At 43.4% G+C, this 27,307-nt stretch overlaps 1 protein-coding gene across 1 annotated transcript; it reads right to left on the reverse strand.

The window, feature by feature from the left end:
- Positions 1-5,186: 5,186 nt before the first annotated feature.
- On the reverse strand, positions 5,187-27,069 carry slc24a1 (solute carrier family 24 member 1). Its single transcript, XM_033050102.1, has 9 exons — positions 25,691-27,069; positions 20,815-20,871; positions 17,986-18,088; positions 12,414-12,500; positions 10,431-10,543; positions 9,094-9,357; positions 8,771-8,860; positions 7,449-7,615; positions 5,187-5,955 (listed from the first exon to the last, which is right to left on the reverse strand). The coding sequence occupies exons 1-9, from the start codon at positions 27,008-27,010 to the stop codon at positions 5,706-5,708; spliced, it is 2,451 nt and encodes an 816-aa protein (XP_032905993.1). The 5' UTR covers positions 27,011-27,069; the 3' UTR covers positions 5,187-5,705.
- Positions 27,070-27,307: the final 238 nt, after the last annotated feature.

Raw genomic sequence — 27,307 nt, forward strand, 5'->3', positions numbered from 1 at the left:
GCTTCCTTAGATGAGTTTTATTGTTACTACAAACAGTCAAGTTTGTCCAAACTTCATCTCACACCAATCAGCAGCTGTAATCTATGCATGGGAATCAGGATTTGTGTGCAGCACTGCCCCAAACGATGGATACATTTTGCTGATTTTCTATCGTCTACTTCATTTAATATTAATTTTGGCTCAAAGTTAGCAGTGACCACGGCCCACCCCAGAGGTATATCGACACACTGATCTGTTCTGTATTTATTTATGCCTACTATATTCTGTTGTGCTGAAGAAAAGCAAGAATTGCATTGTCCTATCTGGGACACATGACAATAAACTCTCTTGAATCTTGAATCTTGAATTTTGATTGAGCATAAATCCCAGGCAATGGCTGAAGCAACTGGAGTCAGAACATTTGGTAAACTCAACCTTAATAGATACAAGGCCAGTGCACCACTTGTACAAATTGAGTGCTGAAACGTTTTAAATGCATTAAATATTTGATTGGTGCTTGCCTGTTTAACTCTAATATAAAGAAAGTCCGTCCAGTCCAGCACCATTATCCTGATCAATGCAGCACGAATGGAGTTGTTGGATAGTAGCACCAATCATGATCGTCTTGTATGGCCGGGCAGGCTCAACGGACCTCTCATGAAAGTAAATATTACCACAGTAGCCAAAATGTTAGATATTAATGAGAATCTCATTATTGGCAATTGAAGAATCTGATTAATACTTTCCACGTTTCAGTGACTTACAGTGCATTCAGAAAGTATTCAGACCCCTTCACGTTTTTCACATTTTGTTACGTTTCAGCCTTATTTTAAAATGGATTAAATTCATTTTTTTATCATCAATCTACACACAATATCCCAGAATGAAGAAGCGAAAACTGGTGTTTAGAAATTTTTGAAAAGTAATTAAAAATAAACAACATAAATATCATATTTACATAAGTTTGCCATGACACTCAAAATTGAGCTTAGTTTCATCCTGTTTCCATTGATTATCCTTGAGATGTTTCTATAACTTGATTGGAGTCCACCAGTGGTAAATTAAATTGACGGGACATGATTTGGAAAGGCACACACCTGTCTATATAAGGTCCCACAGTTGACAGTGCATGTCAGAGCAAAAACCAAGCCATGAAGAAGAAGAAGAAGAAGGAATTGTCCGTAGACCTCCAAGACAGGATTGTGTCGAGACACAGATCTGGGGAAGGGTATAAAACAATTTAGTCAGAATTGCAGGTCCCAAAGAGCACAGTGGCATTCCGTCATTCTTAAATGGAAGAACTTTGGAACAACCGGGACTCTTCATAGAGCTGGCTGCCCAGCTCTATGAAGATGGTCACTCTGACAGAGCTCCAGAGTTCCTCTGTAGAGATGGGAGAACCTTCCAGAAAGACAACTATATCTGCAGCACTCCACCAATCACGTCTTTATGACCAGACGGAAGCCACTCCTCAGTAAAAAGCATATGACAGTCAAAAGGCATGAGAAACAAGATTCTCTGGTCTGATGAAACCAAGATTAAACTCTTTGGCCTGAATGCCAAGTGTCACGTCTGGAGGAAACCAGGCACCGCTCATCACCTGGCCAATACCATACCTACGGTGAAGCATGGTGGTGGCAGCATCATGCTGTGGGGATGTTTTTCAGTGGCAGGAACTGGGAGACTAGTTAGGATCGAGAGAAAGATGAATGGAGCAAAGCACAGAGGGATCCTTGATGAAAACCTGCTCCAGAGCTTTCAGGACCTCAGACTGGGGCAGAGGTTCGTCTTCCAACAGGACAACGACCCAAAGCACACAGCCAAGACAACGCAGGAGTGGCTTCGTGACAAGTCTGTGAATGTCCTAGAGTGGCTCAGCCAGAGCTCGGACTTGAACCCGATCGAACATCTCTGGAGGGACCTGAAAATAGCTGTGCATCAACGCTCCCCTGACCGAGCTTGAGAGGATCTGCAGAGAAGAACGGGAGAAATTACCCAAATACAGGTGTGCCAAGCTTGTAGCATCATACCCAAGCAGACTTGAAGCTTTAATTTCTGCCAAAGGTGCCTCAACAAAGTACTGAGTAAAGGGTCTGAATACTTATGTACATGTGATATTTCAGTAATTTATTTTTAATTACTTTGCAAACATTTTTAGACACTTGTTTTTGCTTTTTTATTATGGGGTGTTGTGTGTAGATTGATGCTTTAAAAAAAAAAAAATTTAAACCATTTTAAAATAAGGCTGTAACGTAGCAAAATGTGGAAAAAGTGAAGGGGTCCGAATACTTTCTGAATGCACTGTATAAAATCTCAGTGACTCTCAAGCTTCTAAGCATTGCTTCATTTCTGTATTGTTAAATCACCCTTTTTTAACACATAGGCTACTCACTTAGTTTTAAGTTGACTTATTTTTAATGCCATTCAATCCATGAGGGGCCTTCATTATTTAAATTATTTTACCCATCCTTGCTATGCTGATGCTTTGATAAAATAATTGTAAAGGAATAAGTAATCCTTTCTGCAGCTGGAAATAAAAATTATTCTGATGTAATGCCTGCAAAGATAAAGACCACAGGACAACGATTCCAAGATGCATTAGACTTGAAACTGTTTAATTGCACTGATGTCTTCGGTTCTACTTGTGCCCGCTGAGGCCGCAAGCCCTGCTTGAAAAGCATTGCAGTCGCAGAGTATGAAGCTGACAAATGTACTCAAGGTGCTGACTGATAATATGGATGTGGCACTAATGGACTGGAAGGGGTCCAAACAAGAAATAACAGAATTAGTCAAAGGTACAAGTAAAGATTGTTCATAAAATTAAATAAAACTCAAATGCTGGAACTCTAAAATAAAGACAATTCTGGAAATACTCAGCCAGTTAGATGTGGGAAGAAAAAACAAAGCTAACATTTCAAATCAACCTACAACTTTAACTCTGTTTCTCTTTCCAAAGATTGCTCGGGGCTAAGTGTGCTCCAGAGAATCTTTTAGGGATTGTAAGTACTTGCTACCTATTTAACTGTGGTGTAATGAAAAATCAACATTTTTTGAGAATGTGGAGTTCACTTTGCGTTTATCTTTGCATTAAATACCCTTTGTTTATACGCACATGCCACTAGCGTTCCTGTTTTAAATTTCTATGTCAATTTATGTTGAAAACAAACAAGATGAATTGCACTTCACCCAAAGTTAAGTTGTTATAGTTTCAAATCTAAAGGAAGAACTGAATGGTATGACATGTTCTTGTGGAATAGTTCTGGTATAAGTGTGAATATAATTCAGTTCCCATTTTAAAGTCAAATTTGTTTAAGTTAGTTCTCCTCAAATGCATCACCCCAATATGGAACATTATTGGAGATCCAAGCGTGTTTGAAAGTTGAAACCTGCAAATATGGGAAAATTGAAATAAAAACATTGCTAGAGATGATCGTCAGGTCAGGGCAACTTCCATGAAGTGTGCGCAAGTGCACTCCATCCCATCAGTCAGAAATGGCACTAGCTAGGTGGTACTGATGTAAATCATCAAACCTGAAACATTAACTCTGTCTCTTTTTCCACAGATGATACCTGACTGCTGAGTACAGGTAGGTCTGTTGTAAAGCACGTTTCCATAACACAAATTAGATATAACGAGTGATGAATTAGGGAAAATATTTGCATTACAAGGGGCTGAATTGGTTATAACATAATTTCAATTGGGAACTCGAGAGCCATTTAAAAGTTACTTTGGAAATCAACAAGCATGAAAATGTTGCCTTGGATTTAAAAAGTATTGGGATAAATAACCTGTTTCCACGTAATCTCCCCACAGTAATCAGACACCATTCTCTCAAGAACATAACTGCTACGTTAACTGTGGGAGGCCATTGAAATTGACAGGCAATCACTTCTATTGACACTTGTGCAATGCTATCTGTTAAAAAATATTGCATACAGTCTTTAGTATTTCTAGCTGGCAATTACAAAAAATAAACCCTTATTGCTATTGAAGAGAACTTTATTGGTCAAAATCCTGCAGAAAAAATAACTTTGTTATTGTGAGCCTGATAATAGGCTAGCCCCTCACCCCCTTTCCTCCATTGACACAATTGTCTTTAACACGTGTTTCTATAAAACATTATTTTTAATATATATATATATCGTATATAAATACCGTATATAATTTTGACAACTGTCATGTGTTCATTGAGCAATCACAAAATGGTATTTTGAGGCAACCATCACCACTTATTTAAAAATAGGTTTATTATCTGATATTGCCATAGATGTTATCAATGGTATAATCAATCTTTTTCATATATTAAATGTTTTATTCCAAGAATATATCCCAGTCATTCTGGCAATCTTCTTCAGACCACCTAACCATCTTCTACACAATACAGTATGTGTAGCATTTTGAATGCGTGTGAAATCTTAGAAAAAGCTGTACATTGAGCTTAATTATTACACACATATAAATTTTAAAATCCAGCTTCTCCTTCTGTTTCGTGAAACAGATCAAGTGGTTGGGGCACTGGATTTTTTGCTTTTTCTTCCCAACCCAAAGTGTCATCTATCCATTCCCTCCACAGATGCTGCCTGATCCGCTGAGTTCCTCTAGCACTTTTTTTTGCTCAAGTTTGAGGAGCACCAGTCATCACCTCCATTTCTACACACTGTATTTTCACCTTTGACACCCTCCATTCTGGTTTAAAAGTCTAAATTAGACTCAAGGACACCTATCTCAAGTTTCAAAATCCTATTAGGAAAAATAAAGTTTTTTGTCACTTTTGCATCAATAACCAACTTAGTTGGCTGGCAAAAGTATTTGCTTTATGCTGTGTTTATTGCTACACATTGACAATTTTGTATGATGCAGATAGTGGCATGAAATATTGAAACGGCTGTGTAAGAGGTGCTTTGCAGGCGGCCAGTATTGGATCGGAGATCCTAGAACCTATGAGTTCTGCCTTTATAACTATTCATAGGTGAGGTTATTGGAGTACACACTCAATGGTTACTGCGTGTCTCTCACCTCTTGTGATGTCTTTGAGCCTCCTCTTTCTAAAATAATACTGATTTGTTTAAAAGATATTGCATTAACTAAAAAGGCCTGGCAAAATGTAGAATATGTTGTCCCACTTGGGAGGGGGGGGGGTCTGGTTTGCTTCACGACACAGTCAAAGCTGAAGTTCTTTCAATCTTTTCTATGATGTTTTGACAACATTTTTTTCAAATTGTTACTTAATTGTAATACTTAACAATTAGGCAATTGTTGCCTAACAATCAGGCAACAATTGTTACCAAAGTGTTGCCTGATTGGTCTGAGTTTGATGCTGATTCTGTGCCTTATTACTGGGATATAAAAAATCATAACGTGAGAATGTACATTGAGGTTATGTCATAATGAACATTTCATAACCATTAATCACATCTAGTTTGGAAAGTGACAAAACTGCTCTGTAGCTCCTAGTACAAGACAACAGGGATTGCTAACTTGTTATCTTTCTCCTCCTGTTTTCAATTGTTGCCAACTGCCTCCATGTTCAGCAAACTCCCTCAGTAATGGTCTAAATTTGTCAATGTCAAAGCAACAATAGTAAAATGTAAATTCTGGGTACGGTTGAGGTTGGTGCTTTTGAATATCTCCGTAACTTGCGATCTTCATGTTGACAACCAGTTACGTTGCAGCGGATCCTCTCCTCAATAGTTCCCTCTGTCACGTCTGGGTAGAAAGTCAGAGTTTATATGGACACTGGGCACGCAATGATCCTGTCCTCTAGCATTACACTGATAATTAAGAATGAGAAGTAGAGGCAAAACATGGTGAAGCCCAACGCTTTGTTCATCTTCCACTTGGAGACGCCAATGGAAATGATCACAAACAGCAGCATCAGAAAGAGAAGTACGATGGCACAGAACAGGCCGTTACTGCTGACTGCAACTGGCTGTAAATTGTTAAACATCGCATATAATAACCAGGGCACTGGAAGCCTGCAACAGAGAAAATCAAAGTATGTTAAAAGGTGCATCTGGTGACTTCTACCCACCAGCATTGATTGGCGAGTGCCCAGTGGACATGGTTGTACACACGGAGTGAAGATAACTGGAGGCAAGGTCAGGCAGTCATTTGGCTGAGTTTGACGTAGACCTGCTTCCCCAGACCGGTTACTCACTGATATAAGTCCACAGACAAAATAACATTTACCAGTCCTTGGAGTGTTGGAGAAAGGGGAGTATGACAGATGAGGCAAAATGGTTGGAATTTAGTATTCTCATCCTCCGTTCAATTGCCTCAGCACTCTCATTTCTCTGAGAATACCCTATTCTGCATATCTATCCACTTGATCAACAACAATCTTTTTAACCTACCATTGGTGCCTCATAATTGTGAGGATAGGTCAGATGCACGAGTAGCTAAAAGCGATACAAAGGAAAATTCTAGATTTCTGGATTACTGGGACCATTTCTGGGGGAAGGTAAGGCCTACACCCTTGAATGGGTTATGGTAGAAAGCTAGGAATGGTAGCTCAATGTTCCCGGGTATAGAATCTTCAGACATGACAAAGGAGGATGTAATAGAGGTGGTTTTGCAAGATTGATTAAATAATCTATTACTGTTGTGATGAGGGAGGATGTCTTAAAAGGCTCTTCAAATGAGGCCATATGGGTAGAGCTTATAACAACAAAAAGGATGTGATCACTCTGATGGGGTATACAACAGGTCTAATAGTCACCAGGTAAGAGGGGAACAGATAACAAGACAAATCGTATAAAGGTATAACAGGAATAAGATTATAGTAGTGGGAAATTTCAATAACATAATGCAGGACCTGGCCAAAGTAGACTAGGAGCAGCTCCTTGCAGCTTGGTCTACTTCCAAGGTGCGAGTCATTTAAATGTGTAAAAGCAAGATAACAAGGCTAATATGTTTCCATAAGGATGAAAGGTCAGAACGTCATTCCCATCGAATCATGGATGTCAAGAGATATTGAAAGATATCTGAAGAAGGGTTTTGACCTGAAACGTCACCCATTCCTTCTCTCCAGAGATGCTGCCTGTCCCGCTGAGTTACTCCAGCATTTTGTGTCTACCCAAGAGATATCAATAGTTGGATAAAGCTTTGGGAAAATCCCCAAACATTTTTTATCATCTTAAGGCAAGAGGATAACCAGTGAAAATTAAACTAATGGGGTTGAGGACAAAGGTGAGTTCTTAAATGAAAACATCTCATCAGAAAACAGAACCATCAAATGTGAAACTCTCCCTCGGTACACCACGAAAGGATCTGCCTAATTGCCTTCATTCATTAGAGCCCACAATCTGTCAGTAAGGCAAGTTATTCTGAAGTTAGAAGGAAAGTTTGAATGTTGTGCTCTGGAGGTGTGGGTCTGAATTTTTACAGATGGTCTGCAGAAATCAAGAAATGTGAGCCATCATCCTTCAACTGAAATTCACCTTCGCCAAGGCTTGAGAGTGATTCTTACCCAACTGTGATGTCAAAGATGTTGCTTCCCACTGAGCTGGACACTGCCATGTCCCCAAGACCTTTTCGAGCGACTATAACACTAGTGATGAGGTCAGGGATCGAGGTGCCTGCGGCAAGGATAGTCAAACCCATTATCTCTTCGGAAATGCCAATTGTTTCACCAACCTGAGTGAGAAAGGAAATAGTTGTGATGCCAATGCTCCAAAAGTCTGTTTTAAAATAACAGGATCCCAGAACTCATGAAATATTATTGATCTGAAAAGTTAACTGTTTCTAGTTAGATGCTGCCTGAACTGCTGAATGTTTGCTCTTAGATCACTGATCAGGTCAACATTGAGGACAACTATAGCCTAGCTGGCTATAGAAAGAGGCTGCCTGCTGGACCCTGGGTTTGAATTAGCTACTTGCAGGTGAACAGAGGTTTACATTAAAACATGATCTTTCTGCCACTGGTGATGCTAGAAAATGGCCATTAACTGTTCCTTTGTTTGTCTTTGGAAGATATATCAACACAAGGATATTTACCAACAGCAGGAAGTGGGTCAGAAAGCATGCCTTCGACATTCAATATGTCTGGGACTCATCACAGCAATAGTCACTTGAACATGGTGCTAGCCTGCTGCAGATCCACATTGACCATGTCCAGCTTTTTTACCCCACGGCCAGTCAGCACCTTCCTGGATTGTATCCCAAAGAACATTGCACCATGCAAACTCTGACCCAGACAGTCTGCGTTCTCATTAAAAGGAGAAAACTTTATGAAGTACCTGGAAGGTGCTGAAGTCTTTCTCATTTATTCAACTCAACCATTTAAGGCAAATTCTGTGGAAACAATCTCCCCTTCATCCAGGCGAGAATCAAATCATTTTTCCCATTCAGTTTTTTTTTTGAAACGTACACTTTCTCAGATGTTTGCCCGGGTAAGATTTATGATCTAATGAGAAGATTTAGTCACACACACACACACATCTACAAAATGTAGTGGTTTTGATGCTACTTCAAGCTTAATTGCAGCAGTGTTACATCTCACAATGAGATCAGTGATTTGAAAATTTATTTGAATTTGTATAAACTCTTTTCTATGTATGAAGTGGTGTCAGTTTTATCACGTTAAATGCTTAGTAATCCACTAAGTGGAGGGTGACTGTCCTGAGCTGTTTATTGGTATTCTATCTGAAGAATAACATCTGCAATGCCAGATTTGTGCTTCTTTGATTGATTTATTCATGACTTAAAGCTGCGCATCATGGGTTTAATATTCTTTCTGTAGTTGACACAGACATGGATTGAGCCCACGTGGGATCAGGAACACGTACCTACCTGGTGAGCCAGGTACACCATCAAGTATGAAAATGCGCCGATCCACAGAATTGATCCAACGAAAGTACCAACAAAGTATTTCTTTGAAGCCTGTAAAAAAAAAAGATAAAGACACCTTACCAGTATCCCTTTTACATTTTTTAGGAAATATAACATAAACCTTTGGGGCAGGCAAACAAAGCAAAGGAATTTGTATGCATAGAAGGCACAGAGTGATCATGTTATTCATGTTCATAGATTCTTGGTTAAGAAATGATCAGACTTCGGGCGTGACACATGCTCATTGCTAATAACTAATCTTTTTGCAATACTGCCTCACTTACTGGGTTTCTGACGTCAGGCACCGTGAGCCAGAGTGGAAACACAATGGGGAGAAGACACAGGTATGTGACCTGTTTCCGTCGTGTTTCTGGCCATTCGAGACTTAAAGGTTCTTCATCATCGGATTCCTCCTCATCCTCCTCATCCTCCTCATCTTCGTCATCAGAATCTTCATCGCTCTCATCGCTCTCATCGTCATCGTTACCATCAGAACCTCCATCACCACCTCGACCTCCATCATCTTCACCCTTGCTGTCTGGTTCTTTCTAATGGGAAATGACTGAGCATTAGAATTACAGAAATTAATTCAAGGCATTCACTGCACATTGAAACTGCTGTGAAATATGCCAGGGATAAACATCAGAAATACAAAGTGCAGTGCAAAAATGTTCTGAAAGAATATGGTCCTCCAAAGCCAGGAACTGAATTCACTGTTCAAAGCTATAACAATGTTCTTAATAAGGTCAAACCCATGTTATTCAGAAACAAGGTAAAACACCACATCCATATGGGATAGCTGAGTGACCCTCACAATTCTATGCATTATAGTGCATCTACTTCAACCAATCATCATTCTCTTGAAGTTCCAATAGCTTCACTGTTTATAGCTTCACTGCACAGTTTGAAATGAAGACTGATGTACCAAACTCTGGGTTGCTAACGTGTCGCAGAGAACAGTGGTTCAGTATCCCCATCCTGGGAAATTACCCTCACAATCTTCCCTCCATCCTGAGAAATAACATTTCACCATTGCTCTTTGCTTTCTGTCCCAATGACATTATGTAGTTCCACACAGCCAATGCTCCTTCAAACTCTCAAGATTCATTTGTGTTATGATGTGGCATTTTATCAAAACATGTCTGAAAGTGCTCAGAGACAAATCGCCAACATCAACCCATGTGAGTTTGTAATTTCTTCAACAAACTCATCCATAAGATGGAATCCATGCTAGACAAGTGGAAGTCGAGATGAATTGTCAATATATCCCTGATTTCCACTTAGCAGCATCCATAGAATGCTGCTTGTCTCTCAATCAAATCATCCCAATGTTGTTTTCCATCTGATTTTTCCTTGTAATATCCTCAACCAGCTTTACACAATCCCCTTAAAAAATTGTAAAACTTCACCCAGAATATCAGCAAAGCAACTCAAGCAAAGCCTACACTGAAAGAGTTTTGGTGCTGGACTGAAGCCCCAGAGCCTGTATCTCAGAGGATACAGTAGCCAATTAACACTGAACCTGACCCAGTAGCACCACCTTCACCCTCCTGCCTGCTAGCCATTGAACCCAACAGAGAAAAGGAACAAGCATCTTCGTGGAACCTTTGGGATCACGTACTGGGTCCTGGTTAGTATTGGCATCATCCTTAGTTTCGGGTGGTGATGTGGCTGGCGGGTCAGTTGGGACATTCACCGTGTTCGGGAGATCTGTCCTCTCCTCTGTCTCTCCATCTGAAACAGAAAGTGTGGGAGCTTCAAGCCTGCAGCCCTCTGCATGTTATGAAATGGAACCTTATTTCAGGTGGAAAGTTCTATTCTGGTTCAATACTTGCAACATTTAAATTCAACTAGACTAAGTGGGACCCGTTGGGTCCCAACATCATACGGGAGGGCTGGTCCCCCAACGCAATATTCCACCTCTCCACCAATTCCAATATTGGTGGCAAGTAGCATGGGTGTTGTGGGCTGAAGGGACTGGTTTCCAGAGGGCTAGTATGGACATTGTATTCTAGTATGGCCGAATGGATTCTTGGGCTGGCGGCTCAGTCACCCAAACCTGTTGTGCTGGCAACTCACTCGCGACTGGTGGGCTGGCAGTTGACTCACTGCTATTCCTTGAAATTCCATTTCAAGCAGGGTGCAAGGCCACCAAATTCAAGTGCAGTTTCTTACCACTTCTAGCAGGGTGCAAGGCCACCAAATTCAAGTGCAGTTTCATACCATTTCAAGAAGAGTGCAAGGCCACTAAAGACAGCGAGTCGTGACCTCTCCCTCCTCCATCTAGCAGAGACTGAGCCACGCCCACATTTCTGGGTTTTATAGTCCCTTCCCTCTCCCACCAGAAGGGGCGTGACCTTCATGGCGTGATTGACAGGAGACAGAATCTCAACGTTTTTTAAACACTAATAACTCTTATTTTTCATCGATGGGAAAAATACTCTTGTCCAGCACAGCGGAGGGGGACTTCTGAGTAAGATGGCCAAAAATCACAGCCGTAAGTGGCAGCGTTTTTTCTAAAATCAATATAAAGCGCAAACAGGAAGTGGTCAAGATTAGACTTTTAATTATATCGAAGGCAAGGCAACTTTAATTAGGCAAGGCAACTTTAATCAGGCAAGGCATCTTTAATTAGGCAAGGCAACTCTAATTAGCATTTCCAAATCTTAGGCAACACAGCTTTAGCATTTCCAAACCAAAGGCAACACAGCTTTAGCGATATTTTCAAACCACATTAAGGGCACTGACGGGTCAGTAAAACCACTCACAGTTTAGTAGACATGTGTTCAGTGTTATTCACAGCATAGACTGAGAGATGTGACCCTCTCACTCCCCCATCTTGCAGAGACTGACTGAGGCACTCAACACATCCGGGTTTTATAGTCCCTCCAGAAGGGGCATGGCCTTCAGGAGAGAGAATCTCAACATTTTTTAAACACTAATAACACTTTTATTTTTCATAGATGGGAAAAATCCTCTTGTCCTGCGCAGCGGAGGGGGACTCTGAGTAAGATGGCCAAAAATCACAGCCGTAAGCAGCAGCGTTTTTTCTAAAATCGATATACAGAACAACAGGAAGTGGTCAATATCAGACTTTCAGTAATATAGATAAATAAATGCTAAAAATGAAAAGACGGTCCAGTCCCTTCACAAATGCTGCCTGACCTCCAGCTACTCTCTTTTTTTTGCTACCTGTTCCAGCATCTGCGCCAAATTCAAGTGGACAGCGACTGGGTTCTCCATCTGGCCCTACCAGGCAGAACACGCGTTGGGTAAAGCGGTCGGCAAGTTTAGACCAGGACATAACAGGACATAACATCACTAGATAGCTGAACTCAGCTTTCCCCAAGCCAGATTAGTGGACCAAATGGAAGCAGACTGGTTGTACTATGATCAGGTGGCAGACTGGGGAAGATAATGACTCTAGTGGTCAATAATAAACTGCCGCCTTTCCTGGGATATCTGCGATGTAACCCTTCCTTTTATTCCCCAACTGAAACTCAGTTTTGGCCAAGCAAGAAGACAATGCTTGGACCCACCGATGGTGACACAATTCCTTCCTCTACTGCCTTGTTATCCACTCACTGGCATTTCTGGGTCCCACCTTTCATTTTTGTTTGTCGTTCTTCTTTTGGGCTTCCATTTCCCTTGGCCATATTGTTCATTACTTCAGCCTTCTGCATAAACTTCACTGCAAACAAACGAGAGGGAGAAGATTCTGAAATCATCATGAGTGACTCGGCTAACACTTAACACAAGTTCCACCCTGAACCCCTGTGGAAGCTGGAGCCTTCAAGCTTCCGATTTTTCAATCATCTGCTAAAATGTCCATGTGCATACAGTTCACTACTGGAAGAAGTGCAAATAAATCACTGCTTACCTTGGGAGACAGTTTGGGCCCCTAGGTGAAAGGAGAGGAAGAGGTGATAAGACAGCAGTTGGTACATACAGTGGGTTTTTAAGGGAAATGTGGGAATATGAGCAGGGTGTTTAGCTGGTGAAGAGCTTTGTGTAGAAATGGGGTGTATGTGGGGGCATGTGATGAAACGCTGAGGCTGGGGGAAGGGAGCTTTGATGGGAATGGGGTGATGTTTGGTTGATGGGGAGGATGATAGGTGGGTTGCTGTGATGAGGCTTTGATGGGGAAGAATGAAGTATGGTTGATGAGCAGAGGGTGATGTGCTTCTGCTGGGGGAGGGGTGATGACTGGTTGCTGGGAAGGGTGAAGTATGGTTATTGGTAGAGGGGGTGATAGATGCAGATAGAGCTTTGATGGGTGGGTGTTTGAGGGACGACGGGCTTGGATGGGGGGAGACATAATGAGTGGTCGATGGTAGAGGGATGATGGGTGGTTGATACGGGAGGGGTAGTGTTCATCATTGCTCTGTGCTTCTGAAGTTTCCGCACTTATCTTTCTCCTTCAAGAATACAGAATACTTTACGCTCATTCTGTGATAAACTCGGACTTTACGCAAGTTCTTTATCTTTATCTCTCATTTAGAGCAGAAAAGGAAAGGATCTGTTTCTTTGAGAGAATGGGCAGTGAAAGCACAAACACGCAACTTCCTTGTGAACATCTGCAGGAGTTGGAGATCAGACATGGGGATGGGATTTCATTCAACCTCCATCTGTGAGCCTGCTGGAGCTCAGATACCACCCTCTGCATCCAACCTAGACTGGGCCCTCCACCCTGAGATCATTACCTCCAGACCTATGAACATTGTGCAGACATCTGTCAGGAAAGTGGTCATGTGGACTGGACAGTGTCTCTACACTGGGACGTTGTGCCGGACATTGGTCTGTACAGCTGGCCCCAACAATTCCCAAACTTCATTGAACTTGAGCTCAGGATGGTGCCGGACTGAGTATTCAAACCTGGCCCAAGACCATACCGATCTTGGTGTGCTGACATGAAAAACTTCAGCAGCTCTGACTTCCTGGCTATGCCAATTCCATGGCCAGCCAGGTGCCATGTTTCAGGATTTGTTGGTTCACTAACGTGCAGTCCACACATGTAAAGCTTTGTGGTTCTTTGCATTGTGTGAGCATCAGCTGTGGATACAGATTGTGAATGGCTGGGGTTCTCTTATCCGTACACAACTAGTCACAGATCCCCAGTCTACAAGCAGTCTATATATTCCTACTCCTTGTTTTCAATACAATACCAATCCTCCGTCCACACCAACTAATCCCCACTGCTGTGCATTCTAGTTATGTTAGTAATCCCGTGTGTGGTTAATTATCAAAGGTTCAACATCAAAAGATTTATTGAACAAGATTTCCCTTTCATCAATCCATACTGATCCTGTTCCAATCTTATTACTGGCACTCCTACTTTAAACAAACATCTTCCCTGTACTGTCGTACAGTAAACTGATCTGCAGTTCTTCATGTTTTCAATTCCATCTCCTCCTAAATGGTGAGATTATATTAGCCACAGTCTAATCTGTGATCTATTCAACAACCTGAGGATATTTTTGGAAGTTGACAACAAATTGAGATCTGTGGACCACTCCTTCAAAACCCGTGGATCTGACATCTTGATCTCCTGAGCTCTGCAGCTTCCTCTCTGTAACTTTAGTCGTTTGTTTAAAATCTGGACCACCTCTCCCCTCTTCACTGTCATCTTCTAAAAGTTAAGAATCCTACAACATTTTATTTTCCCTTGACCAAAGTATAGGGATCAACCCCAAAACTACACTCCAGACAGTTTATCCACAGTGATGGAGCAGGTCCTTGGATCAAGCCTTGGACAGAATTGGCATTAACTGGGAAACTATAATTGATTAAAGAAAGGCAGTATGGATCTGTAAAAGATTAATTTTGTTTAAATTACTGGACTGACTCTTTGATAAGGAATAAAGGGGATTGATGAAGGAAATGTTGATGATGTATGTATTGATTCCTAAAAAGCATTCTTGCAGAGATCGGACACCAGGGGTTAAAGAGTCTGCAGCAACATGGAAATTAGTAAATTGACGGAAAATAAAGAATGAACAGGTGAATATGATCTAGAGAGCGCAATTCTAATAGGGATCTAAGAATTGTGATCTAGAGTATATGTGCAGAGCTCACTGCAAATGTTTGGGCACATCAAGTAAGTGGTTAAAAACACAGGATTTGGGGCTTTGTTAAAAATGAGCACAGGAAGTAAGTTTTGAGAAAACTTTCAACTGATGGACTCAAGGTCTATCGAGTTTAGAGATGGGTGCTGAAGAGACTCGCTGAAATTATCTCAGGATTGAAAGTGTTTCGTTCTGTGGATAGATTAGAGGAGCTGGGTTTTCCTCCTTGGTACAGGGGTGTATGTAAGACGATCAGATGGGGGAGGAATTTAAATTCATGAAGGATGTAAACATAGTGGAGAGAGAGAGAGAGAGAAACAGTTCCCATTAATGGAGGGGCCGAAAGGAGAAAGTTAAAGTAGTTGGCAAAATAGCCAAAAATGACATGAGGGAATAATTACTGACATAGCAAGTAATTATGGCCAGAAATGTGAAGCTGGAGAAGTGGTGAGGGCAAATTCAAACTCGCTTTCAGAAAAAAGCTGAATAAGTAGTTGAGTATGATTTGCAGAACCGTGGGGAGAAGTTGGGGTCTAGGACCAGCAAGACAGCTCTTGGACAAACCCAGTAGGGGCTGGAGAGTCGGATAGCGTATTCCTGCAGTGACCATCCTGTATCTGTGCAGATGCTGCCCTTGGTCAGTGAGTGACAGTGAGATGGAGTCACTCTGCGGGCAGCAGCCACTGTAATGGAGCCGACATGGATCGCTGAGCGCTAACTCATCGCTTGGTGTTAAGCTGATTGGCTCCCGCTTTGATCCAGCTTTCCTTCAGCTCTCAACAAATCTGATTACAACCCAAGAACTTTCCTTCATCTCACACGCATCCAGTAGTAGGGCCTGGCTGCCCGAGCAAAGCCAGGGTGCTGAGAAGGTCAAACTTGGAATTTGCACAGGGAGGAAAAACTCCCAGTAATTAGCAAACTCCAATCAACAAAATCAATTCCTTTCAGCTGTCTATTGAACTATATCTTTGCGAGTTGAGATTTGAAAAAGATTCAGGTCTGTGACTATCGGGGATTTCCTGACACTGAAACTAATGACATTTTATGTTAAGCAAATAAACAAGTATGCTACATCATTGGGGAGGTGCATTTGAGTTTTTCCAGAAATATGAAAGGAAATTTTAATATGGGCCAAAAGTTTAGTTCCAAGACATGTTCAAACCCCAGCTCAAACATTGAGAGGTGGATTTGGAAAGAAGGTCAAGGCAAGTTATTTGTGCAAGGACCTGACTAAGTTCCTCAGCTCAGGAGCAAGGGAAGGTGTTCCAGAGAAAGGACAGAGAGAAATGGCAGGAAACATACCAATGTATTAGATTTACAGAGCTACAGTCTGGCCAATGTGTTGGTGGGTGGGTGAGGATGCAGTGTTGAAATACTAACTGCAGTCTTGCACTTCATTAATCAGCAATTTGTTAATTTACATTTCTCTCCCCAGTGCTGACAACTGCTTTCATATTGCACCTGTAACACCACACCGATCATCACCGCATCAAACATTGGCAATGAAATGAGGAAACGGGTCCCTCTTTAATATCGTGTCTTATGCTTCCTTGACGAAGCAGAACACTGGAAGACAAAGCTCCAGCTTCCATATGAGGAGCCCCTGAGACTCTGAACGGCACACTGTCTAAGCAGTAGTGCCAGGGTCCTTAGCAGTGTTTGATTGCAGGCCAAGAATCATTTATTCATCCAACTGGCTATGAGAGAGTTGATGAACAACCAATGCACAGGGCTTGTGACTTTTGGTGAAACTATCAGTGATGTGTCCAGCTGGTATTGACAACTCTGAGCATTAATCGAACGCCGGGGAAGAGAGAAAGTTCTTTGCTAAGGAAGAAATCCCTCTTCATTTTGTATTGGTTATCATCCCTTTCCACTCTTAAAACTAATGCAGAGTCTCAAGTAGAAACAGTGATATTTCTTTCCCTCTGTAGATGCTGCTCAACCCGCTGAGTTCCTACAGCATATTGTTTGTAATTTCTGTATTAAGGAACTTCTGAAGTAGCCTCCCTCTATAATTAGGGATTTGATAACATGGGTGCCTCCTCTTGAGCCCAGTGTACCAGTGGAAAGGGAAAGAGCAGGGCAGCAGCTGCAGCTCCCACTTTATCTGATTAGCCTCCAATCTCTGCTTATCTATCTTTGTAATCCTTCAGGTGTCAGAGGGTGATTGAGAAAGGAGACTCTCACTTCGCTGAGTTAAAAGGCCCTTTATTGATAATATGAAGCTGTTTATTAGGTTATTCTGTGACATGGAAGGGGTCAGATGGATGGAGAGTCGACCCTCCATGTAATCGCTCCTGGCTGGACAGAAACACGCTAACAGGACCAGAGACCATACTCCTTGACCATCCTCTTGAACATGGAAATATATGAATTCGGAGCTGGAGCCCAATCCATCCCACGAGCCTATGCCACCATTCAATAATTCACGGCCGATGTCCCCTCAACAATGTTTCTGCTCTTGCTTATCTAGATCTGTCTACTTCTGCCTTGATAATATTCAATGACCCAGCTTCCATCTCCCTTTGAGGAAGAGGGTTCCAAAGACTCAATTCTGCGAGAACATAAAAGTTGCACCTTTTCTCTGTTTTAAATAGGAAACCCCTTGCGTTTAAAAACTGACCCCAGGTTCCAGATTCTCCACGAGGAGACAGTCTCTCCTCCCTGGCAAAGCCCGTGAAGATCTAAGGAATGGGAAAGAACAAGACTGGGAGAAATGAGGAATGATCTTAAAATATTTTACAATTTATTGCTATTTATTAATAGTGTGTTAAGCCTCCACTGAAATTCCAGTTAAACCTCTGTCCAGTGCAGTGAGTGTCCTTCACAAAGTCAGCCTAGCTGACCACATGACACAGTGAACTTTGTGGAAAAAACAATACGTGGTTAACATTGAACTAACTTTGCTATTACACCAAAGATTTTTTTTGGCTTAATCTTCTGATGGGAAGTTTAGCCGCTATGAAATTGTAATCATAACTCCCTGGTTGTAAGTAATGGCAAACAGCGCAAGATTGCATCTCATTACGGGGACCTGACCTGACCTGACCTGAACTGACCTGACCCGGCCCATTCAGTGTGAGTGACCGGTTACTCACGGCTCACCTTCAGTTAAGGGGTCCAGTGTGTTGATCATGAGCTGGAATATGGTGCTTCGCAGGGTGCTGTTGTGTAGAGAGGGTGTGCTGCATCCTGGTGCTAGAGTCTCCTTTGGATAAACATTAAATAAAAAATCGCACTAAAATATCTAAAAATAATTACGTCAGGGATTAAACAAGAACTTGAACCACATATATACAAAAATGGAATTTAGGAATAGGAATAAAACCACTGAACTGACTCTACCCTCAAATCACATTTGCATCTATCCCTGGTTTTCTCTCATCCATGGAAGAGAGCCAGAGGGTCTGAATGAACAATGTTCACCTTGTCGTGGACTTAAATGGATGAACTCTTAAGTTAAAGTAACCTCCAAATTCCAGATTTTCCCATAGGAGGAAACATCCTCTCCACATCTGACAAGCAACATATATTTCAAGTTCTCTCTCTCTCTCTCGCTCTCTCGCTCTCCCACTCTCCCACTCTCTCACTCCATCTCTCTCTCTCTCTCCCCTAATTGTTTCTTATTAACAGTTTACAAGATGTATCTGATTAAAGTGTGAGAGCTCCTACTGTAACCCAGTGATGGCCTACTACAGAACAGTCACATGTCAAAATGCCACAATCTGTTTCACATGAGTGGTATCAAGCAGAATTTGAGTCCAAAAGCTTGGCTAAAGAGGTAGGTCCATTTAAGGAGGAAGTAGAGGTAAAGGGTCAGGAAGAGATTTCCAGAGTCGGGGTTAATTAGCATGGAGGTGGAAGAGAATAAATAAAGTGTTAACAAATTGCTGCCATAAAAAAAGTGAGTCTGGGGAATAAGTAATTGAAATGAATTGGAGGATGAATGAAACAAGTGCATAGGATCAGTCTTTATGATAGAAAATACAAGAAATGATACCAAAGTAGTTCTATATTGGGAAATAAAAGGCAAGGAGCTGAGGAAAAGTACAATCATCAGGCCTGTGGGACTGAACAAACTGTTGGAGCAATAAACTGAACAGCTTCTTGGTCGTGACAGACCTCATTCTAGGATCTTAAAATAGTGATTGTTGAAATAGTTGATGCGCTATTTTTTAAATGTTCCAAAGTAACTGGGAAGGCTCCATTGGATTGGAAATGGAAAATATAACTATTTTATTCAAAAATGGAGGAAGACAGGACATAGAAAATTACAGCCTGGTTAGTTCGATGTCTATCATTTGGAAAATGTGGACCCTGTTGTTAAAGCTGGGCATTTAAATCAATTCAGGGTCATCGGGCAATGATTTGAAGAAGGGACATTGAGTTATTAGAATTGTTTGACAAAAAATAACCGGTGTTGTGGATTAATGAGAAACAGGCGATGTACTATCCAGTAGGCTGCATTACAGGTTATGATCGCAAATTAAAAGCTCACGATGTAGGAGATAACATAATCGCATGAAGATCGGTTGGTGAAGAGAAACATAGGGTAGAATACATGAGTTTGTTCCTGGTTGTCCAGGTGTAAGGAATGGTTGCCATGGAGACCAGTGCAGAGCCCACAACATTTCACAATTTAGATAAATAACCGATGGAATTATTGTGCGACATTTTCTGATGGAAAGAAAGTGTCCATGAGAAGAGAAATTGAATACAATGTAGGCAAGTCATGTTCACTTATGTAGGGCATTAACAAGACCAGTCCAGGGCACATTTTTGGTTTCCTTATCTAAAAAGGACTTCATGCTTTGTAATCAGTTCAGAGAAGATTTTCAAGAGCAAAGGACAAAGGACAAAGGACATTTATTGTCACATACACCAAATGGTGTAGTAAAATTTGTCTTGCCATGCAAGTTCGACGCAGTGCCTGCAATGTTGTCTTAAGGAAAGGTTAGCTAGGCGATTCTCATATTTATTGGACTTTAGAAGAGTGAGAGGGATGTCACTGGAAACATACAAGATCCTGAGGGTAGACACAAAAAGCTGGAGTAACTCAGCGGGACAGGCAGCATCTCTGGAGGGAAGAAATGGGTGACATTTCGAGTCAAGGTTCTTCTTCAGACCTGAAACGTCAACCATTCCTTCTCTTCAGAGATGCCGCCTGTCCCGCTGAGTTACTCCGGCTTTTTGTGTCTATATTCGGTTTAAACCAGCATCTGCAGTTCCTTCTTACACAAAATCCTGAGGGGTTTAACAGGGTAAACATGGACAAGTGAGAGAATCTTGAACTTGGTGTCACTGTTTACAAGTAAAGGGGTCCCTATTTAAGATAGAGTGGAGGTGAATATTTTTCTCTCAGAGGGTCAGGTGTGTTTGGAATTCTTGTTCTCAAAGGGTGGTGGTGACAGGATCTTTGAATATTTTTAAGACTGAAATGGTTTTAATAAGCAAAGGGTTGAAAGGTTGCCACTGATAGATGGCCTGTAAAGCGGAGGTTATAATTAGATCAGCCGCGATTTTAGTGACTGGTGAAGGGGTCTGAGAGACAGAATGCTTCCTGCTTGTAATTTGTCAATCTCTGAGGCAATGTCTTCATTCTCTTTGTTTTTCCTGCAATCCTTCTCAACAAGCATAATGACATTGTGTCCTAATACCCCATAGCTGAGGACATTTGGGGTCTAAGGCTTAACAATACTCCGTTAGATTGGAATAACAACCTGGTTGATTCAAACTGAGAATCTATTTCCTTTTCCATCTTATCAATCGGGAAATGTGACCGTGATGGATTGTAGAGATGACCTTTAGTCCATGAAACCACAATTATTTTCGTAAATTTTCTAAAGCCATTTATTACACAAACCAAAAGCAATATCTGCTTTGCATGGTGTTTCAGCGTATTAATTACTGGATTCTGCCTAGTTGGACTTTTACCTTGAGCCTGGTATTATCACTTGGTTCTTCATCTTTGAGATCAATATCAGTGTTCTTCTTCATGCAAGAAAGAGAAATTGAAAATTATTCACCATGCAAATGTTTCATAATACTGACTTCCATAAAGATTTGAATGGCAAATTGTGACATTAGATCTTTAGATACAATCCCACCCCAATTATGACTTTCTAAATCTTCATAAGCAAGTGACCATTCTTTCATTATTGTTCACTTGTATGATCGCACCCATAGGCAGTAGAGCTAATACAGGGCTAAACACAAGGATATCAGGACTGGTGCTCACAGATTTGGTCAATGAGGAAGCTTCCGAGGACACTCTTAAAGTCGGAGACCAAGCTAGGGCCGTTTGGGAAGTGTTCCAGTTACATTTGAAAATAAGATAGTTTTCAGGAGACACAAAAAAACTGGCATTGTCGGAATCTGGAGCCAAAACAAAATTGAAGTGCTGGAGGAACAAGTGTTTGATGTGTGTAGGGAAATGTACAGATGACATTTCTCTTTGGGACCTTCTTTCTTGTTTATTTTCAGTCTATCCACGTAACTGTCTCCCTTTCCAATCTGCACAGAACTCTCACGCAGAAAACCAGAAACCATCTCAAACTGATGGGTTTGAGTCAGGCCTGCTGGTTAAATGGAGAGAGGAAGGTCAGTTATTTTTTACCATGTCGCTTTAGTTTCATGTTTTTAGTTACTTCCAGGTGTTTTACCTGTTTTAATTAATTTTAGATTTTTATCAGAAAATAAAGTAATTCTTAATCTTTTTCAGTATTTAATTACATTTTCAAAGAAGTTGAAATTACTCACAAACAAAGCTCCACCCCCATCTTTGCTGCCTGTCAAACTCCATCTGTGTTTAGGGGATGGGGCCTCTCTATGACTCCACCCATTCAGATATTCAGACCTGGCTGTGTGAATGGAGGGGCAGGCAGTTAGTGAGCCCAGCCCTCTCCCGCTGGCCCAACAAATGTTGGGATGGGATGGCAAGCAATGATTCCAGGTCAAGGAGACGCATGAGACAACATCAACACTCTGCCAACGCTCTAATTCATCTGGCAGAACTTGCTCTCACCCTCAAACACTTATCTTTCGATTAATCCCTCCATCTACAAATCAAAGGAATAGTCATGAGCACAGCTACGCCAATCTTTATATTGGCTACAGGGAATAGTCCTTGTTCCAAACTTACTCTGGTACCTATCCCCAACTTGTTCTCTGCTTCACTGACAGCTGCTTCCTGCACTCGTTAGGATTTTACCATCTTTTCCACCAACCCTGCCCTCAAATTCACCTGCTAAAAGGTCCGACGCCTGCTCCAAATATCTCCTCTCCAACCTCCATCCAAGGAAAATGAAGTCTTTCCAGGTGAGGCAGAGATTCAAGTGTACTTCCTCTAACCTGGCCGAATGCATTTGGTGACCTCATCTACAATGGTGAGACCAAGCGCATACTAGATACGTTGGACCTGACCTGAGGGCGGACATCTTGAGCTTCCAGTTACATCTCATTTCAACTTCCTTTCCCATTTCCACACCCATCTTTCCTCCGTTTTCCATACCCACATTTCTTCGCAGCCAGGATGAGGACAAATGCAAACGAGAAGATCAACACCTGATATTCCACTTGGGAAGCCATGGTATGAATGTTGATTTTTCAATTTAAGGATCCCTGATCCTATTTTGTTCCTTTCCCACTCTTTCCAATCCACACGGGGTCTCTCTCCCTTTGTTCACCTTTTTCATCCTCTCTCATTACCAAGATTCATCTCTCTCCCCCTCCTGGTTCCATTTGGCCATCATCATCCCTTAACTGGTTCCACCTCTCATCTCTCTGACCTCCTTATGTCAGCTATCTCCCCTCAACACTGTCAGTCTTAATGCAATGTCATGACCCAAAACGGTCTGCCGTGTACTTCCTCCAGATTCCAGGCAGTTTCCTGGATGCAGAGGGTTCTTTCTTTGCAATCTTTCGTTGGGGAAGTTTTCAGTACGTCACTACAAGATGTTAAATAGGTGGACAATTTCCAGGTGGTTGAGCGGTCACAATGGTCATGCTTTCTCTTTTAGGTAAATGGAGGGTTGATATTTTACACAAAATATGCACAACTGGCATGGTGAACTAAATACTTAAAATTAAGGCCGCGTGTATCCACAACACTTAATCTCTCTCTTTTCACAGGCTCATGTGCAAAGCTCCACAGCAATTAGTTTAAAATGGGTCAAGGTAACACGGGATTAATCAGAGTGAATTATGAACAGTCCCTGTGAGATGAGCTGCCGCTGGAGGTTACTCAAGGAAGGAGAGCAGACACACGCTGCCACAGCCTGGGACATTTCCAGTCTGCACCTCCTGTCATTACCGTGACAAGGGAACCATTTTAAAGAAAAGGTAATAACTGAGACTGTCAGCAGACTGTGGTTACTGACAGAATTGATGGAGCAGTGTGCATGGAGGTTGCAAAATAATTTCAATGGCATACAAATTTGCTGGTTGCTCTAAAGTGTGTATGCTGTTGAGAAACAACTTGCAAGTGCACTCAGAACAGAAGTTCATTGTTGGAGTCTATCAAACACATTGTCGTGGAGGTACACAAAAATGCTGGAGAAACTCAGCGGGTGCAGCAGCATCTATGGAGCGAAGGAGATAGGCAACGTTTCGGCTCGAAACGTTGCCTATCTCATTCGCTCCATAGATGCTGCTGCACCCGCTGAGTTTCTCCAGCATTTTTGTGTACCTTCGATTTTCCAGCATCTGCAGTTCCTTCTTAAACACATTGTCGTGGAGGTGGAGTTGGGAGCGAGGTTACCAAAGCCATCTGTTGGAACAGCCAGTGGTCCAGCTCAACTTCTCTCCAACATAATGTGTAATTCCAACATTTAGACATAAAGTAGTTTGAAAGAACAAAGGGTAGAGGAAGAATGATTGACACCTTGGGCATGGGATGAATGCCTGCATAGCAAAAGTACCCCATATCTTTGCAGGTAATGAAGAATGCATGTGGCTGGAAAAGGGTCCTTGAACAGATTTGGTGACTGATGAAGCAACATATTAGCTGTATGGAATAAGTGCTGGGCATACTCAGCAGGACAAGTAGTAACTGTGGAAAAAGAAACAAAGTCGTGTTTCAGGTTGAAGCTCTTTGTTACAACTGGGAAAGAGGCAGACCAAGTCAACAAACCAATTCCTCACTTTCCCAGCTCTGATCAAGTTCTTTGACCTGAAGCATAAACTCGCTTACCTCTTCCACAGATTCTGCCTGAGCTGCTGTGTGTTTCCAGCATTTTCTGAATATTTAAATTTCCTTTTACGGAAGAATGCTGGAACTGCTCAGCTACTTGAACAATGAACAACGACAGATAGAAGAATGATGTTACAGCTGAAACCTTACAGCAGAACTGATACAGAAGAAAAGCACGTTTTTCGAGATGATTAAATTCATCGTTGAGTCCTAAGCTGCAACATGTCCATGGGGAAGATGAGGTGTTGTTCCTCAAGCTTGGGCCTTGCAGCAGTGCATGAAGCCAGAGATGTGAACAATCAGGATGGGAATGGATGGAGAAAGCTGGTGACAGGGAACTAGAAGCTCAGAGTCACCCCAATGATGCTCTGTATTTGGCATCTGTGCCACTTCTAATGTCCTCCACCACTTTGCCAACTGGCTCATCTTCACTATGGATGTCCAATCACTCTTTATCTCCATCTCAGACCTGAAGGGTCTGAGAGCCCTCTGAATCAGTCCCCACAAGTAACTACTTCTCCTTCAACTCCACTCACTTTCTCCAAATTAAAGGTGAAGTGAACTTGTACTGCCTGAGCTATCTGTGTCTTTATCTGGGAGACATGGAGCAGTCCTTATTTCAGTCCTATTTTGGTCTCTACTCTTATTCTAATGCACTGGTGTGGCTTACTTTGCAACTTCTGTCAGTTCCAACAAGATTCCATTACCATACATATTCCCTACTCCTCGCCTTTCAGCCCTCTCCTTGTGACTCTCGGATGTGTTCTTCCATCCCCATCTACCTCTCCCTGTCGTATGCTACTTATCCTTGTAATTGCTGTTGCACCTCCCATAATTTCATATGTTCCCTTCCTAACATCCAGGGATCCTATCTGTCTTTTAGATAAGACAGTGATTCTTGCCAATCTTGTATTGGAGTGGAGAACTAGTGCTCAGACCGCAGGGGCAGGCAGATCCGAGCTTACTGTTCCATGCTACTGAAATTCTTCATTCCACTTCACTCTGACCTCTTTATCTGCGGTCTCTGCACACACGCAGTTTCACTAATACACACCACGGTCACACCGATTGATACACACTCACTCTCACACACACACTGATAAACATTCAGTCACACTAATACACACTCAGTCTCCCTGACACACTCACAGACTCACTAATACACACTCGGTCTCACTGACACACACACATACAGTCTCTGACACTCCCACGTAGTCTCATTGGTTCACACTCACACACACAGTCTCACTGATAAACATTTAGTCACACTAATACACACTCAGTCTCACTAACACACACTCACAGACTCACTAATACACACTGGGTCTCATTGACACACACTCACAGACTCACTAATACACACTCGGTCTCACTGACACACACACACACACAGTCTCGGACTCCCACGTAGTCTCATTGGTACGCACTCACTCTCACTGACTCACAATCCGTCTCACTCACACTAACTCATACAGGCGACCGGAGCATTGGAAGCCGTCTGCTTGTAGTTACCACTCAGTCTGTGGCCGGGACCTTGGACGGGGAGGGGAGGGGAGGGGAGAAGCGGCCGGGAGCCGGTGGGGCGGTGACGCCAGGTGGGGGGAGGAGGCCCGCACTCACCTTGACGCCGTGGAGTAGGGACATCACTTTGACCACGTTGCTGTTGTTGGTGACCTTGCGCTTGAACCACTGCTCGATCTCGCTGTTGTACTTCATGAAGCCCACGTAAGCCAGGTAGGCGAGCAGGAGGCACAGGCTCTCCCACCAACAGATCATGTTGTCCAGGAAGAAGACGATGAGCATCAGCAGGTCGACGATATAGAAGGAGACGTCGCGGAAGAGCGGCCACCAGCTGAGGTACAGGATCTCCCGGGAGACGATGGCGCACATGCCGATGACGAAGAGGATGTTGAAGACGGCTGAGCCCACGATGGTGCCGATGCCCACGTTGCTGTGCGAGATGAAGACCCCGATGAGGGAGGTGAAGAGTTCTGGTGCCGAGCCCCCGGCTGCCATGAAGGTCGCGCCCGCCACATCGTCCGAGATCTTCAGCCTCTCAATGATCGCGCCCAGAGACGGGACGAAGAACTCATCACACACCAGCGCCAGCGCGATGAACATGTAGACCATGCCCGTCACATGGAGCAGCACCCAGCCCTGCCGCCGCTCCTCCATGCTGAATAAATCCACCGGGTACGCGCTCCTGGTGTGGACGGTGGGAGGCTCCACGCTGCCGGCCGGTGCCTCGCTGCTGCCCGGCGTGAAAGCTGCCATTGTGGGCGCCGGCACGATCTCGTTGCCCACCAGGATACATCCCCTTAGTCTAGGCTTCTCCGACGGGGCCGGCTCGCTGCTGATGGCGGCGGCGCTGGTCTGGTTGGGAGGGACCGAGGTAGGAGGGGGCCAGTTGTTGGAGTCTCTGGTTAACGGGTTGTTGGGGCCGAGGATCCCTGGTCGAGGGCTCTTGGTGCCGGTGAGACCGGGGTTGGAGGTGCTAGACCCGTGGGGGCCGGGATGGGGACTCGGGGTCTCAGAGAGAGCGCTTCTGGTCCGCGCAAGCCCGGGGTCTGGGCTGCTGGTCGTGGGGAGTCCTGGGTCGGGGCTGCTGGTCGTGGGGAGTCCTGGGTCGGGGCTGCTGATCGTGGGTAGTCCTGGGTCGGGGCTTCTAGCCCCGGTGAGCCTGGGGTGTGGATTCCGGGTCCCGGGGAGGCGAGGGTGTGGATTCCGGGTCCCGGGGAGCTGGGTGTGCGCGCTGCCAGATGTTGTGACCTGCAGCAGTCTTCTGCTGTAAGGGAAGGAGGCGCCTCCGGCTCCCGCTCCCCACAGCGTCGATCCCGGCCACGACCCGGTGGGGAACCGCGAGAGAGAGCAAATGGTCAGCGCTGCGAGCAAGAAGACTACCCGACTCCAGCTCAGTCTCCTCCTGCGCCCCGGAAACATCCCGTCTCCGTTCCTCAATGTCCAATGTTGGAAATTTACACCAGGCCCATCAGCGGTGCCCGGGCGGCGAGCCTGTGTCCCCGCGGTGAATGGGGGGGATGCTCCCCGCTCCTGGGTCACGGACTCATTCCCAGCGTCGCCCAACCCAGGACTTCTCGTTCTAAAGAGATTTGGGAGAAGGTGAACGCGGCAGTTTTAAGCCGGGATCTGTAATCTCTGCGCAGCTCGCTCACCCGCCCTGAACCTGAACCTGATCCTCCGGCGGGCGGTTGGAGGGGGCCAGACCCGAGCACCGAC

The sequence above is a fragment of the Amblyraja radiata genome, chromosome 34 (assembly GCF_010909765.2).
Source record: "Amblyraja radiata isolate CabotCenter1 chromosome 34, sAmbRad1.1.pri, whole genome shotgun sequence".
Lineage (NCBI taxonomy): Eukaryota > Metazoa > Chordata > Chondrichthyes > Rajiformes > Rajidae > Amblyraja > Amblyraja radiata.

Coding starts and splice junctions, on each gene's coding strand:
- slc24a1 (XM_033050102.1), bottom strand. CDS start 27,010: ATGTTTCCGGGGCGCAGGAGGAGACTGAGCTGGAGTCGGGTAGTCTTC. Junction 8,861..9,093: donor TGCCTGACGTCAGAAACCCA/GTAAGTGAGGCA, acceptor TTTTTTTTACAG/GCTTCAAAGAAATACTTTGT. Junction 5,956..7,448: donor ATCTTTGACATCACAGTTGG/GTAAGAATCACT, acceptor TCTCTGTTGCAG/GCTTCCAGTGCCCTGGTTAT.